The sequence below is a fragment of the Rhyacophila brunnea genome, unplaced genomic scaffold, assembly GCF_057557595.1.
Source record: "Rhyacophila brunnea isolate RB1 unplaced genomic scaffold, BYU_Rbru_1.0 scaffold_1, whole genome shotgun sequence".
Classification (NCBI taxonomy): domain Eukaryota; kingdom Metazoa; phylum Arthropoda; class Insecta; order Trichoptera; family Rhyacophilidae; genus Rhyacophila; species Rhyacophila brunnea.
In genome coordinates, this window is record NW_028232751.1 from 23,016,437 (window position 1) to 23,034,179 (window position 17,743).

General features: G+C 29.4%; 1 protein-coding gene across 1 annotated transcript in view; it reads left to right on the forward strand.

Moving 5' to 3' along the window:
• The window catches only part of LOC147079581 (glutamate receptor 1-like), a 270,499-nt gene extending 253,458 nt beyond the window's left edge, over positions 1-17,041 (forward strand). Inside the window, exons 11-16 of the mRNA XM_085942239.1 lie at positions 1,259-1,347; positions 6,392-6,590; positions 7,395-7,639; positions 12,884-12,992; positions 14,700-14,990; positions 16,924-17,041. Coding sequence (XP_085798365.1) covers positions 1,259-1,347; positions 6,392-6,590; positions 7,395-7,639; positions 12,884-12,992; positions 14,700-14,990; positions 16,924-17,001 — 1,011 coding nt within the window. The 3' untranslated portion in view covers positions 17,002-17,041. The remainder of the gene's footprint in view (positions 1-1,258; positions 1,348-6,391; positions 6,591-7,394; positions 7,640-12,883; positions 12,993-14,699; positions 14,991-16,923) is intronic.
• The last annotated feature ends 702 nt before the right edge of the window (positions 17,042-17,743 follow it).

Consider the following 17,743-nt stretch of genomic DNA (forward strand, 5'->3'; position numbering starts at 1 on the left):
GAAGGTATTTAAATTATTGTTTTTACAGCAATTTAAAGAAAAGGTCGATTTCGATAAAAACGGATATTCGACAAACCAATCCTATAGCGACGAAATGTCAACTTTCTCAAAATGACAAAAATGTTTAGTGTAATACAAAATCATCAAAATGACAACATCTCGGCCACATTATTAGAGGACATAGGTAAAAAATTCATTAAGGAAAAATCAATTGTAAATGTCACAAAAGATGACGCCTAATTTCATGAATTAAGAATCTCTTTGATTTCAATGAGTGTAGTTCTATCGAACTATTCCAAATAACGTTCGATAAGAAAAATAACGTAATAAGGCGTAGAACACAAAAACAATAACTTATAAGTCACTGCTTACGAAGATACTTTTTTGTTACAATGTTTAGTATGATTATTAGGTACAATATTATATAGTAGTTGGGTATTTTCAATTTCATAGTTTACACATAATATTAACTATTTAGTGATATTTTGAAATATTAGTTAGTAACACTGCAATGAATGCGTATAAGACAAAGATTGAATAACGCAATGAATTGTGCAGTTTTGTATAAAATCATGAACTTTGCCATTATGAATAGAATTTAATCCAAAAGCGCATTTTTAACATAATATTAAGAGTCTTCAAAATTTATAAACGAATGAAGAAAATTTTCTATAGTTATCATTTAACTTGATTGATGTTCAGTTGGGACATGTAATTTATGGTGCTGAATACTAATTTGAAAATAAACTTAACGATTTGCAATTAAATGCCTATAAACTACCAAGATTGTGGTCAAAATTAAAATTTTCTAATGTTACCGTTTAGTTAAATAAAAATTTAATATTTTTTAATTAAAACCCCGGCTTTTGGTTCGATTGATTATTTTAAGTGTATAAGAATTTATTGACTCCGGGGGAAATTTTTAAGTAACCCAATATCTTTAAAATGACCCTTAGAATATGTTTGTTTATCATACCAAAGTTCATGCACACGAGTTATTAAATGCTACTGCACTATGTGTATATAAAAAAAGTAAAGTTAAATTACAAATAAATTATTATTAATATTGTTAAAAAACTAGTTATACAATATTTAATATCAAAACGCGCACCGAAACCACTTCAATTAAATTAAATGCATACCAACATTAATATTTTGCTAAATGGGTATTGCAAGTCGTCATTCAAAGGAGTTTTCGAAATAAAATTATCATTTAGCAGCGAAATGTTTCTTGCATTAAAACAATGTTATTTTCCAGAACACGATGGCAAACGACTTCAGTATTTTGAACTCACTGTGGTTTTCTTTGGGAGCATTCATGCAACAAGGTTGCGATATTTCACCGAGGTAAGTAATGTTGGGATTAATTTAACTTTAGTGCATGTCGTTTTGCCGGTGTTTGTATGCAGATAATACTATTAAATCTTATACCGTTCTCTGGGCAACATTCATATTGCCAACGAATTTGCATTACTCGAAATAAAAACGAGTTATACGGCCAGACTAAATATTAAAATACTAAGGCACGTATTCAATTTGAGTTAGGAATTATTTGTAGCAATAATTGGTTAAAATTTATAAACATCTATTTGTTTAAAACATTATTTGGTACTGTTCAGTTATCAGGAATACAGCGGAAAACACATTTTGAAAATAGCCGATAAACTAGATTATTTGTTAGGTTAACCTAACCAAACCTGACCAAACCTGACCAAACCTAACCTAACCTAACCTAAACTAACGCAAACTAACAAATAATCCAGTTTATCGGCTATTTTCAAAATGTGTTTTCAGCTGTATTCCTGATAACCGAACAGTACCCATTATTTTTGTCGATTTTTCATGTAAAATAACATAATAACCGTTTATTTCGTTTACTATTTTATTTTAAATACAATTTCCATATTCTTTTTATAATCAATCAAAAACTGCCTGATCTGTCGATCTTTGACTCGATCGTGTACTAAACTAAACTTTATGTCTCTACCTAAAAAACTGAATAAATTAATTGCTATTTGTGTAACCAACGATGAATGTTTAGTAATTCGGATTATCAGATGTTTCAGAAACGAATAGGTAATTTTTTTCTGGATATATTTCTTTTCAAGTTTGTCTCTACGTACGCATACATACGTATTTTGAAATAAAATATAACATAATTTAATGAAATTACAATATTATTAGGTCTGTAACCTACCACTTTTGTTAATACGAAGTGGTCATCAAATAATATATATATATATATATTAATACATAATAGACACCCACGGTGGCCGCGTGGCTTAAGCATTGGACTATCACGCCGTGGGTCTCAGGTTCAAATCCTGGGTCTGGCAAGTACACATATTGTTTTTCAATTTGTGTGCAAGTCAGGGTATGGACGTAATAGGTTAAGCAAGTGGCTGACATCCATTTCTCGTAAAAAACAAAATCTGTTAACACAAACTTCTACTCTGTGGAGGCCCATATGATCCTATTACGATCGGACATGGTCGGAGGAATTGTGTACCTACATAATATTATGCTCGTTGATTTTAATGCTTTCTATTCTCTGTTATCATTATAAATATGTTATACAGTATGATACTATATACACTACAATATTATTTAATACATAAATTAATCGTAATTGATCATAAAACATAAATTTATCTAGAAATACATTTCTGACTTATATTTTTAAAACAAAAAAAAATATTTAATAGTTTGTATTTTAACAATATTTAAATGTAAAATCAAAATCTGTTAGTTATATCATTTAATTAATCTGCTAATAAACACCTACTCTCACATTCAAAAGTTATGGATTCTATTTTTTTTTAATTTATACCGAATAAATAATTATATTTTCCTAATTCAATTTTTTTAGTATCATGTCTATACTTATTGAAAAAATCGTATATAAAATATAATATCCGTATTTAATATTATGTACCTACTAAGAAAACATTAATATACTTTGTGGTTTGCTTGCTCTTATCAGCCCCTATTCATAATATTATTATTCTATTAGTTGACTTCTAATAATATAATAATAATGATATAGGTCATTTTGGATAGATAGATCAAGATATCTTTTATCGTTTTCTTTTTTATATAGTTTTCAGTAGCTAATAATACCTAGTTCACCCATTATGTTTTATATTTTTTAATTAACTATTTTTTTTATTCAACGAATAATTCACAAGATTTAAGAATATACCATTCTAATTATTGAACATACATCGTGTTGAAAAACACTTCTGAGAAAATATTATATTATAACCAATAGAAAAAATCTTTTTGTAAAAAGTAAAACCGATTTCCAATAGTTAAGTAGCTTGATTTGGTAGAGCGCTGATGAGCAGATATTAAGGGCCAATAGTTTAAATTTTTCGTAATTAGTATGTCACCTTGTAGCATAGTGGATAATGCGTACGGGGCGAAGATGCAAGTTTGATACTTCCTGGTGTCTTACTTTTTTCAAAAAAAAATCTTCTATTGGTTATAATAAATATTTTCTTAGAAGTGTTTTTCAAAATGATTTGTCTTTTATATTGTTTTGAATTAATTATTATGTATGAAAAAAAACTGTCTGATAAGTTAGAATACTGAATAATCCATCATAAAAAATAATCCAATTAAAAAAACTAAATATCAGCAGCCGCACGATGTGTAAAATATACTTTATTACAATGCTCTAACAATTTTCGTTAAACAGTTTTGTTAAAATTTGAATAAAATAACCATTGTTTATAATTTAATTCCAAGAGTTATTATTTTGAAAAACTAATAAACAGCGTTTATTTACACAAAGTATAAGAGATAATATTATTTTTTCTATGTGAATATTCAATTACTATTATAATTATTAGCTTAGGTATTTTGTTCTAATGGGATTTAAAATTTGGGTGTATAAATAAAACAAAAATTGGTTCTGATGTCAATACTCAAGTGAAATAATTATTATATCTCGAGCAATCCAAATATTTACCCTTCCAAAAACCTTTTAGATGGGCTAATATTAATTTAACTTAACTAATGACAAGGGGTTAGTCACTGTTCCCGCAATCGTAATAAAATGTTTTTTTTTCCTCTAATAATATTGAATCAATATAACGTTTTATTCTTTTGTGATAAATAAGAAAACTTTGCTAATAAAAGTAAAATTATTGTCAAGTTTAATAGCTTGATGAAAATTTATCGTCTCAAAGTTTTATCTGAAGAGAGAGTTGTGAAATTCAAATTAAAGATGAAAAAATATTTCTTTCGCCGCTTTTATTCTTGACAATCTTTTCATTGACAACTTTTGAAAGGGGATAATTTTTCGGATGAAAAGATTAAATTGACAATGGTAGACTTGAAAATGTGTGATAGAACGAAATATGTTCAAGGTATTAAAATATTATGAGGTTACTTTGTGATTTACGGTTTTATACTACCATTCTGAAACACTTGACGTATAGTCGTATTTACTAAAGATATTCACTTAAATAATATTCGTATAGTATTGCTGTAATAGTAATATTAATAAACTACGCCCACGATGGCCGAGTGGCTTATAATGTCGTGGATCACAGGTTCGAATTCTGGGTCTGGCAAATACACGTATAAATAATTTTCAATGTGTGTTTGAAGCCAGAGTATGGACCTAATTAAGGTTCAGCAAGTGGCTAATATTCATTTCTCGTAAAAACAAAAGCTCTCTGTGGAGTTGGGAGGAAGTTAGATTATAAGACTATTATGGCAATAATGGAAGTATTAAAAAACTATTGTTTTTAATTTATTACCAAGAAAATTAAAGAAATTATAGGTACTTATATTATTATCTAATGTTAGAAAACTTACAGCTAAGTTAAAAAAAAAGTTTCTGAAGCCAACGACTAAATAAACTAAAATCCGTTTTATATTGCTTGATAGAAATCATAATATATTAAAGAATAATAATTTAAATAATTTTTTCAAATTCTATTTTTCTATCCTATTTTTTACATATATTGAACATTACAAAATTTTAATTCAAGACGTTCACAACATGACATTTAGGAACAAAGAAATATTAAAGCATTGTATAAAAGTTATTAAATAGTAAAAAAGTGTAAATACAAAAAAAATATATATAAATTATATATTTACAAGAAAGTACACCGAATGTGCTAAGCAGACTATATTTTAAGAATTTATAAAACAATTCCCACCTATACTCACCCTCACGTAGGTGGAATATGTCAATATCCAAAGTGATTTGGTTGCACAGAGTTATTGCCCTCCCAATTGGCATTACCATAGGTGGGTTAGCTCTGTACCTTGGGAGAACAAACAACTGATGCTCCCGATTTCTAAGATCGTTATCAGGGCACATAGGTCAATACTACCAATAATGGCAGAGTTCTCATTGTCACCGCATATAAGTCGGAAAAATACGTGGCCAAATATAAATATCGTCTAGTGCTTAAACTACGGTATGTAAGCCTACCTAAGAGGAAGCCAGTTGGCTACGGATAGTATCCATACAACCTCAAATAAAGGAGTCTCAAAAAAATCTGTTGAGCTCTTCGTGTTTCGTAAGGTCGTATTTCAACTGATGCGGGCCCAAACAATCGATCTACTATAAGACCGGCTTAGAAGCCGGCTATGGAGTAAAAATCATCAAAAAGTAAATAATGCTTATTCGCTTATAGAAAGCCGTCATTTTTTTTCATATTTCAAACATTGTATCAAATTCTGCTAACAAATTGGATATTAATTTTTCTATAGTTACCAATAATTCAAACATACCACTTTTAGAATCACTATCAAATGTTATTAAAAAAATCGGTGTTTGTTATATAGAAGTTATACTTCTTTGGCGTAACAAAACAAAAACAAAATCGTGATAAACTAGATTCTTTGACTAGCTCTTAATTATCTTGTTAAATTACACACTCAAGAAAAAGGACCGCTTATTGGAACGCCGTTGGTTTATATCTATACATTTTAACTTATATTACTAAATTATATAATGTTTTCTCGTTGTTTTTATTTTTAAAGTACCAACTGTCACTCTGACGTTTAATAGTTTGTTTATATAAAGAATTGCAAATGGCCGACAATAATAAATTCGCAGCCTAGGCAACGGAATAATTCTAAACTATAATACCGTACTGTATAATCGTCACGATTGCAGTATCATACTGTGGTGTAAAGGTAGTACGTTCGGCTGATAACCGAACAATCGGTGGTTCGAATCCAATCGAGTGCTTTTTTTTTCGCGTAAAAAAATTAATTAAATTAAAAAAAAGAAAATACACTCCGATCCCCAAACGGGCCTAAAGAAGTATAACTTCAAACTTAGTATTACTCTCTCCATTATGGTACATGGGTCAATAATTTTATATCTATAACAAAACCCATTCTAACTTGATTTCTTCAGGTCAATTTCCGGCAGGATTGTGGGTTCTGTTTGGTGGTTTTTCACATTGATCCTCATATCATCATACACTGCTAACTTAGCCGCTTTCCTCACCGTTGAACGAATGGTCGCCCCAATCAATTCCCCTGAAGACTTGGCTGCTCAGACTGAAGTGCAATATGGTACCCTTTACCATGGATCTACTTGGGATTTCTTTAGGGTAAGATTAAATAAATTTCATGTTTATAAAATATTTTGTCTAAGTATTATACTAACATTGGTGAATATTTTAAAACTGCATAACTTTTATAATTCTATCATTTTAATTTAGAATGTTAAATGCCACATGTCTTTAGTCTTAATAATTCAGGCTAAACTTTTTAAACATGATAATTAAGATCATAGTATCATCATATAAGTAAATTTAATATGTAACTATTTACAATATCTATTAGAAGCATGTTTGCTCTTATAAGAAAAGTCACCTGCGGCGCTATTTTACTTTTGTAAACATTAACATTTTAAAATGACATAATATTATATTAATGGATTTAATTAACTAATAATTCGCGTGCAGAAATTTATTTTATAATTTTTCTAATCTGTTTCCTAACTAATAGAATGCTATTTGTTCAATACGGAAAAAAAACTGCAGATTAATTGGTTATCACAAAGGGGTCAGTACTTTATAATGTGACGCCGAGTTCCAAAAACTCAATAATTTAAGTGGATTTATTAAATAATATAAAAAATCGTTAAAAATACACGGTACACTGTTCATTTTACCTCACGGACTCCTGAGGTTCTGCGGAATACTATTTGGGAACACTACTGGAGGGCATCACACTTCCTTTAGCCTTTGCGATAGGTAGGAGGGGCCACCAAATATCCTGGCCTAGGGACCCACTTTAGGGTGTGGGGGCCATGATTAGAAGTATCCTCAATTGGGTCCAGTTTGTCTAGTATTCCAGTAATGTGGAAATTAACTAATATCAGAAAATTAATAACTCATTTTTGTTAACAGCGTTCCCAGATTACTCTGTATAGCAAGATGTGGGAGTACATGAATTCTCGCAAGCACGTTTTCGTCCGATCATATGATGAAGGTATCCGCAGGGTCAGGACCTCTAAAGGAAAGTATGCACTGCTGATGGAATCCCCCAAGAATGACTACACAAACGAACGAGAGCCCTGTGACACGATGAAAGTTGGAAGGAATTTGGACGCTAAAGGATTTGGAGTTGCTACACCTCTTGGATCACCACTCAGGTAAAATTATCATTTTAAAAATCTATAAAATGTATTTTAATTTCTATTTTGTTATTGCTTTTTCATTTTGCGCGACGACGTTTTAAATAAAATACTATTTTTTTTGTTATTTTGTATAGCTGTATTTTTGCGAAATACTTATGTATAGATATCCTATCGCTGACGCAATGTATTATTTTTCAAAATATAAACTTATTAATATTTTTGCAATGTAATTAAATAATATTTTTCAAATGAAATTACATTTTATCTCACAAATGTATTTCCATGTAATATTATGACCAACTGCAAACCGAATCAAATTTCAAACATTACTTGGACAAGCGAGGTATAATTTTATACAATTCCTGAGACTGAAGTTTTGATTCGACTCTCGACATTTTGTGTCCATCACCATATAGCGCCGTTTCAGCAAGTTAAACTCAAGGATAACCACAATAACATTACCTGTAATTTAATCATAAATCCGTATCATGCCAGGTGTTTATAGGGAAATAAATAAATACCTGTCAGTTATCTATAAATCCATTCAATGTTTATGTATTTGCTATTATTCTATCTATTTGTTCCGTCAATAATAATCGTGCACATTTAATTGTATGATATTATTATGATTGGTATCTATATTTTAATACATCGTTTTGACAATAAAGTAGTGGTGGCGCTTTTAGCAAATAGACTGTAATTTCTGAAGGTGATGCTGGATGGTAGATTCCGGATATAGGGGGGGGAGGTGATGATGTACAGACGAATACCAGGTACTGACCTTAGATGTGGTGATGGCTGGTACGCACTGCAGCTATTTCGGTATTTACGCATTCACACTAGTAAACTGACGGTGCACTTTTGATGGAAGATATATGATATTATATAAATGATTATGATGTGTCTTATGAATGATGAAGACGCGACGTTCACTCAAACTGTATCAGGTTTAGTGCCATGAAGGTCGAACAGATGAGGTCTATCTGGGTCAGTTTATAGTTGACGCGCGTCGCTCCTATCATATCAGATAGAGCGCTAGACCCGTCGGCTGTCTGTTAGTAACTTTTTGAGTCACGCTATAGGTAAGAAACGACGGCAAAGTTAACAACTTTCTCACGTCCGCTTGCTGCCTATTTATTGATCTAACAGAATTGCAATTACATGCGCATTTGACACGTAATTGCTTATAGTCTGGTATTGTAACAACACTAAACAAGGGGATTTGAGTAGGGGGGGACTAAGGATGAATGCGACCATAATTTGGCTCAACCAATAGTCGTATATAATTAAATATAATCAATAACATTAATATATAGACGAAGCATCTGGAAAAAAAATGACACTCACTTTTTTGTCGGGTCTGCCGAATGGCATAATCAGTTCTAACGCCATTACAATAAAGCTGATATTGCTATAAATTCTCGATGCTTTTTGTCGGGTCTGCCGAATGTTTGGTTTGAACGGGTTCGCTCAAATGAACATTGATACTAAAAACACTGTTCTAACGCCACTGCAATAAAGATCATATTGCTATAAATTCCCGATGCGTGATATCGCATGATGAAAATTGCTTGACGTCTACCTATACATGTGCGAATGTCGCTATTCGCGAATTTACTTGCTAGCTACTATATTGAGTGCGTTATCGATTAATAATGTCATTGAATATAATATACCAACTATCAAGTACCTACTGCTCACTATTTGTAGAAATGCGGTGTGTTATAAAACTTGCAATTTCGTACCTAGTGGATTTAATATTACATAAAATTGCTATATTATTATCAAAATAATTGTATACTATTATTAACTAATTTGTAAATTAGATCATAAATGTAGGTACGTTTTTTTGGTACGTCGGATTTTCGAAATTAGTGGGTTGTTAAAAATAAAATCAGAATATTGGATATTAAAATTTTTAACATTTATATTTTTTATGAAAATTGATGTTTTTAAAATACATACTTATAAAAATATTAAAATTATGAATTAGTCAAAAATATCCTCATTATAATATAGAAAACTTAATAAACTATATGTTAATAATAAACATGACCATAAAATAATATGTAATAATAACATGGGATCTTTTAACCAATTCACACTTTATAACATTTTTTTAAAACTGTAAGTTTATCTTTGACTTAAAATAAAAAAGTTTTTTTATTGTTTTCAGATACATATTTATTAATTATTACAGTTTAAATTGTAAATTATTATCAAAAAAAGTGTCTCAAATTGAAAGTTTTGTATTTTTCCGCTAGGTGAATCTGGTACGTAGAGGATTCGCCTTAATGGGGAGAGGCATGCCAACAGAGAACCTATCGGAAAAATACGAAGCTTGCAATTTGAGATTTTTTTTTTGATAATTTACAATTTCAACTGTATTAATTAATTAATAAATACGTATCTGAAAATACTATATTTATTTTTTAATTTAAAGATAAACTTACAATTGTAAAATAATGTAATAAAATGTGAATTCGTTGCAGGGTCACATCTTATTATTACATTATATTTTATGATCACATTTATTTTTATAATTTAGTTTATTAAGTTTTCAATTTTTCATCGTTTAGTTTTTTGACTAATTCATCGTTTTAATATTTTTTTTAATTATTTTTAAAAACATCGATTTTTATAAATATATATATGTGTATAATTTGAAATCCTTTTTATTTATATACTCATATAAATAAATACATATTTATATCCACTGCACGTGGATGTACTGAAATATGACTATATTCTATAACATTAGATCGAGAGGTTTAAAAGAATACTATTTTATGTAATAAAAATACTTTATGCAGTCATCAAATGTTTAAAATAAATATTAAAGATAATAAGGCATCAAAATTATATAATTAGATTATCTACAACGTTTAATGAATGTCCAGGATTATTCTCAGAAAATACCATAAAATCTCCATTTTGACCTACGTGGGGCATGTGGGCCCTTCAATTAATGACAATATCACATTGAATCAAACGAAACTTTGCAAATTGTATTTGAATTAAAATTGGATAGATTTAAAAGAAAAAAATATAAACACTCACCACTCGAAATAGGTGACACGCACCGGAGCGTTCTTTAATTATTAAAAAATAATACAATTAATTTATTTATATTTGTATTTTTTAAATTTACACGAATTATTGATGACTTGATACAAACCTCAATTTTTCTCTGCAGCGATATTATGCCCTAATTTTGCATTCCATACAAAAGTTTAAAGGTAATTACTACATTTGACGGTTTGAACTAATTGTTAACTATATTTATATAAAATCAGGGCTCAAAATGGACCAGAGTGTTTCGTTCGTTCGATTTGCGAGGTTCGTGAAATCGGTAAAATTGTCGCTTCGTCTCGTGGAAAAAAATATTTTGACCGTCTGAGCTAGATAGACCATAATATAATAGAAAATCTAACATACTTATTTTTATAAAATACACATAAAATTTGATAACTATGTAAATAATATCTTCAGAAAATATTAGAGCGCTCCGGTTCGTAAACTGTTCCATTTCGAGCGCTGTAATAAAATACATAATGATTGCGCTTTTTGGTGGACTGTAGTAGGATGGCGATAATTTTAATGCTGGTAGGGGGCTATACAGGAATTCTAGCCACTAACTTGATGTTGGTAAGGCGGGCGCGCTGGGCTGGCTTGTTAGTGACCTCTCAACGGGTTACAGGTAAACAGGTGTTCATGTCACTAAGAATGAACAATGACTGAATTATTAATAGTGTACCTGGCGCACAAAGGATAATGGTCGGAGGTTGGTAAGAATTTCGTATTGGATTAGGCCTGCCATAATTGGCCTAACCACATACAATTATTACATAAATATGTAAATATTTTCGGAAAATTATCTAGCGCTCTGGTTTAAAAAATTGTCCATTTCGAGCTCTGTAAAACACTTATGTCTAATGAATTGAATAAAATTGTATCGTTCATTTTATATTACCATATTTTATTTTATATTCATTCTGTGTAATGTAAAAATATTATACATAATATTACCTAAAATTTTTGTATAATAGTTCATTATATTATTACTGTTTGTTTTTCATACATAAATCAACGTAAACCACTATTTGCATAATCGATTTTATACTCGGACTAACAGTATTACTTTTCAATCTCCGATAAATCTGCGTTTTAGCGATCAGCTGTGCGATTTATTTAATAATTCAAACATACAACATAGTTGTGTAACATTGATTGCATTGCCAACATAATTCCAAAGTAAATCATGAAAAATGAGTGTAAAGAGAAATCTGATATTTTAATTAATATTATGTAACGCTTTTATGAAATTACATATGCACGCTAAATAGTTATCGTTTATTTTTTATATAAGCCTGCAAGGTAAATAAATTAACAATTTTTCCTAGTAAATAAATCATTAAATCAACATGGCACAAGTCATACTATTAACAGACTTTTTATGATATATATAATAGGTATATTATTTTTTACTTTTACTTTAAAGGCATCTAGTTTTAGCCAACTACTCCAGCGTGAAACATGCTTATTATTATTAACAGCAGTGTTGAGAATTGGATATAACCATTCATGTATTATTAAATATATTATTTGTTTGTTTAGGCATTGACATATTGTAACTTTCATATAGGGCAGCTACGATTATAGGTGGGCCAAAAATTAAAAAAAGCTATTTGATTAAATAAATTATACTTTTAAAAAATCTTGGGGGTGGTTCGGATCTTTCAACCATTTTTTTGACGTTTGCGCGTCTATATTATCATATATATATGACCACATCCTATTAATTTATATGTAAATAAACTTTGCAAAACAATACATTTTTCCTGAGAAAGAGCAAAGTTACGCTGTACTTCTAATATGTAACTGATGGGGTTCAAATCCTCCTATCCGGATATAATATGTATGTTTTTCGATCAATAAATTGCCTGAGCGATTAACAAAATGTGGATCCTTGTAAAATTTTGTTGAGATAATTTCATGTTGCGGTAGTCCATATTATGATTCTCTATATCTGAGTCAAATTGCTGATTTTTGTTTGTTTTCTTGTTTATTATGTATTATAATTATATTTTTTAATCAATTAATATTGTTGTTACGCTTAATAAATTATTGTTATACTTAATTAATTATTGTTATACTTAATTAATTGTTGATATAATTAATTAATTTTTGCTATAATTAATTAATTGTTGGTATAATTAAGTAAGTTTATTTACCATGCAATAAATGTTAATTTTACAGGGACGTTATAAATCTAGCCGTGCTGTCGCTGAAAGAGAACGGAGAACTGACAAAACTTACCAACAAATGGTGGTATGACCGGACCGAGTGCAGACATAGTGACAAACAAGTAACTCTTCCCCATATAAATCTTACTTTACGCGATATTACTTTTCCCTAAATGAATGTTTATTAGCCAGGCTGGCTGCTACCTATCACCCTTTCGCAACAAATTGATTATTTTATTCCAGTTTTTTTTGTTCAATTTTTCAGCAGTGTAATAAACGGAAATTCTACTTTAGGAATATTAATGATCACCCAACCTACCCACTCTAAGCACATTTTTAACAGCTTATACTATACATATTTTTAAAAATAGATACATAAATATAATAAAGACTGAAATAATATCGCAGAATATTATATTTTTTTACCAAATTAATTCTAAAAATCCAAAATATTATGATGAAAGGAGTTTGCGTCTACAATATTTTGAACAAAGAAAAACAAAATATTTTTATTATATTTCAACATTGTATTTCTTTTTCAATCATTGATTCTAATAGTATTAATTTAACTAACAGTGCTTTTTTATAGTTAACTGATTTATTAAAAAATAATAACATGTTCTATATTATACTTCTAATAAAGTAGTTTGCAGTAATCTTTTTTTTCAGATAAATATCTAAATTAAGAAACTTTTCAATTCTGAGGTTCTGGATTCTGTGATAATAAATAATACATTCATTTCAAATTAGTTTATTAAGTCAAGACATATTTTTTTAAATTTATATATATAATATATATTACATTATTATGGTAGTCAACTATTTATTTAGAAATTATATTCATCCAATTGAGTACATATTGAAAATGTGAATATTATTCTTCTTATTGTGCCATCCCCTAACGGAGGTCTGCCACCTTTGTCATCTGCTACCCGGAACAGTTACTCTATAGCTACTCGTACCAATCACAATCACCAGGTTCTTAAGCCATGAAATACGGCGCCCTCCTCTGCTACACTTCCCATTGATCTTTCTTTGAATGACAAGTTGGGGAATACTGTATTTTTGTCCTCTCATAATGTGGCCGAGGTACTGTAGTTTCCTGGTTTTGATACTATCTAGAACTTCTCGGTTCTTCCCCATTCGATTGAGCGCTTCAACATTTGTCACCCGGTCAGTCCAAGGAATTTTGAGGATGCGTCTATACAGCCACATCTCGAAAGCTTCAAGTCTCCGTGACATCTCTTGGTTTAGCGTCCATACTTCCATCACATAGAAAAGAATTGAGAGAACATAACAACGTACCATACGCAGTTTCAGACCTAGGTTAAGATCTCGATTGCTAAGGAGGCGTCTCATTTTGAGAAAGGCGCTCCTTGCGATCTCAATTCTAGTTTTTATTTCCCGAGACTGGTCCCATTTCTCATTGACCTATGTACATAAATATTTGTAATGAGTCACACGTTCGATTGGATCGCTGTTAAATACAACATTTGTGTTGGTGTCTGGTGTTGCTATTTTTGATACTAGTAATAGCTTTGTTTTCTTGAGGTTTATTTTTAAACCATAAGAATTACTGACCTCATTAACTTTTCTACCAGTTGATGTAAACTCTTTAAACTATCAGCAATCAGCACAGTATCATTGGTATATCGTATATTGTTGATATGGTGAATATTATAGATAACTGTAAATAAAGTCACGTTATCATACAGTATATTCTAATGTTTTCATCTAGAAAAATATATAGTTGTACTACTTATATATGTGACCTCAAATTAATAGAATTTTAATTTAATTTCTTTATTAATATGTACCTGACATTTCAGGATACGTCCCGCAACGAATTATCCCTCAGCAATGTGGCCGGAATATTCTACATCCTAATTGGAGGACTTCTGGTGGCTCTGGCCGTTGCATTGGTAGAATTCTGCTATAAGAGCCACACCGAAGCAGCCAGAGCCAAGATTCCGCTCTCCGATGCTATGAAAGCCAAGGCCCGCCTGACTGTAGCGGCACCAGGGGAGATTGACAGCGGAAGTCGCACCGCTGGCAGGAAACCAGCTGGTCGCGAAGCAGAGGCTGATGGAAGGCCTGGCTGGAATGGAGCTTTCACAGCTGTAAGTATAATTATCGATACTGTTTTGTGTCTGTCGATATCGAAACTCCAAAAAGCTTTATTATTGACAAAAAACGATTAAAGAGAAATACAAATATAGCTGTTATGTATTTAAATTACAATATTAATTGATCATATTTTGCCATTCAAAAAGTATACATATAATTTATATTTTCTACTTAAGATAACAATAATTATTATTTTATATTAAGCATAAATATTTTTGTGCAATATAGCGTAGGTATTATACAAAATATAAAATTATCTTTTTGTATATAAATAAACTAGCAATTATGTAGTATTAACAATATTATTTATTTTTTTATAAGCAATAATATTACATAATTATATTTTATGTAGACTAAGTGGATCTTTATATAATGTAAACCATATTTAAAATTTTGATAATATATTTTTTTATTTTGCTAACCACGGCGATTTTAAACAATCATTTTTTTTAATTTAAAATTTAAATTTGTAGGTAGGTACTATTTATTTAGAATATTTAAATTTATTTTATGATTTTTTGTTTAAAATTTAGTACACTGATACATCGGGAAGAAAAAAAAGCAGCACATATCGAAGTTACTAAAATGTTTTAACGACACACCGTTCGGCAAAACATTTTATAGTGAGTAGTTTTTTTTATGTTTTCCCATAGCCAAAAACCTTTCCCCTCACAGCTTATGAAACAAACTTACAGTTGAATCCAATGTTACTGAAGGATATAAGTTCAAAATTTACCGATAGATTTGTATTCGTCGCGGTTGTAAATGTTTTACTTCGGCTCTTCGGTAAGGTTGAATATAACTAAGTAGAGTAAACTATATACACATTTCCGTAGGCTTTTCAAAATCCACATCATAATAATTATATTATTTAAATAAATTCTGTACATAAAGAAGGTAAGTGATGGGATAAAAAACTTTCCTCTGTCCAAAAATATTGTAAAAATACAATTCATTTTAGGTAGGTATTATCATAGTCTGAGTGAATACTAATTATTACGAGTGCCTCCCTAATAATGATGATAATATTATTATCATCAAATCATTACCCATTATAATCATATCCGCTAGCTTGAAATAATATGTGTTTATTTAGTAACTACATTTTATTTATATAAATATATTTTTTCTTAGATATTTTTGGTACATTACGTGTCCAAGATAAATACAGCTTTTTTAATTTTTTTTTAATAATTTAGGACATTCATGCTTTATATTATAGCTTAATATCTTTTTTTTAGCTTATTTCATATCTAAATATTTTACTTATTATTATAGCTTAATTAGATCATAAGCCATTGTCGCTTGTCAAATTCTCAAAACTAATTTATTTTATCCTTATTAATTTATGTTTATTTGCTTTTATTTCATTTTGAATATAATAGAAAAAATTACATTTTATACATAATATACAAGCTATTGAAAATAATTTTATTATGATGTACAGTGAAGTATTTTATTTTATTTACCTACTAGAATATCAAAACAAATTAATAAAAAAAAACCGTTAGCGAAACATAAACATAATTTATGTTTGAAATAGTATTAATCATAAATCACAATTTTTTTTTAGAAAGATTAAGTGTTTAACTATTCGTTATATTTGTTTTATATTTCTATACATTTTTTATCTTAAATTTAAGGTTAAAAGATTAAAAAATAAGATTGTCTCTCGCAGTTAACGACGATATTTATGCTACATCTATTTTTATTTATTAAAATAAATTTGACGCTGTAACACAATATAAGTAATCATTATTAATTAAAGTTATATTTATTTTTACAAAAGCTCTAAGAGTTTCTTCTGACCATACTATTTTTCTTAAACTAAAGCTTGCCAAATAAAAAGAAATAAATAACATTGATTTTTTTAAATGTATCATGATAATTATATTAAAATCTCTCGTGTGTGTATTTATATTTCAGTATTACACTCCTTCAAATCAGATCGCCGGAAACCCTGAGCAGGATCCTCTCCATTCCAACACTCATACGCAAGTGTGATCCGCGGCTCGGGAGTCTGTTGTTCGACGCCCTACACCAAAACAATCGCAGCTGCTGGATCTCTACCAGCTGTAAGCGAACGAGGGCGAGCGACGTGGCCCCAGATTGAGAAGCTCCAGATATACGGGTGGTGCACAACCTTTTTTAGCCCAATGTATACTGTAATATATGATATGCGTTGATAAAACTTATCAAAAATATAATTATTATTATTTATTGCCATTATGTATTTTATGTTTTCTCCAGAATGATTGTTTTTGTAGTAATGTGAAGTTTGAAACAATCAAAATTAATTCTTTTTACAATGTTGCAATTATGTCGACTTTCAATGTGATCCTTATTAAAATTTAAGTTTCCTTTTATTATCAATAAATTCAATTGCTTTTGAATAAATTTTATCAACGTCTCTATAAATATCTTGAAGTCTTAGTACGACACTTCTTAAAATATTTCATATTGGTGTAAATAAAAATACTTAAATGTTCCATATTTAAATAATCAATATTCATACAGCTATCAAATATTGTTAATCGGTGTCAAATACTTCATTTTAATATTCAAAATATGTAAAACAATCACTGTTCTGTGTCAAGTACTATAGATTTTTGTAATTAAATAATCGTTACCTACTGGAAATATACCAGCACTGTATTGAAACAGAATTTTCCCATGAATGTATATGAAACACTCTTAAATTGATAAAAAAATGTTATTTTTATTTGACAAAATTAAAGGTACCCAC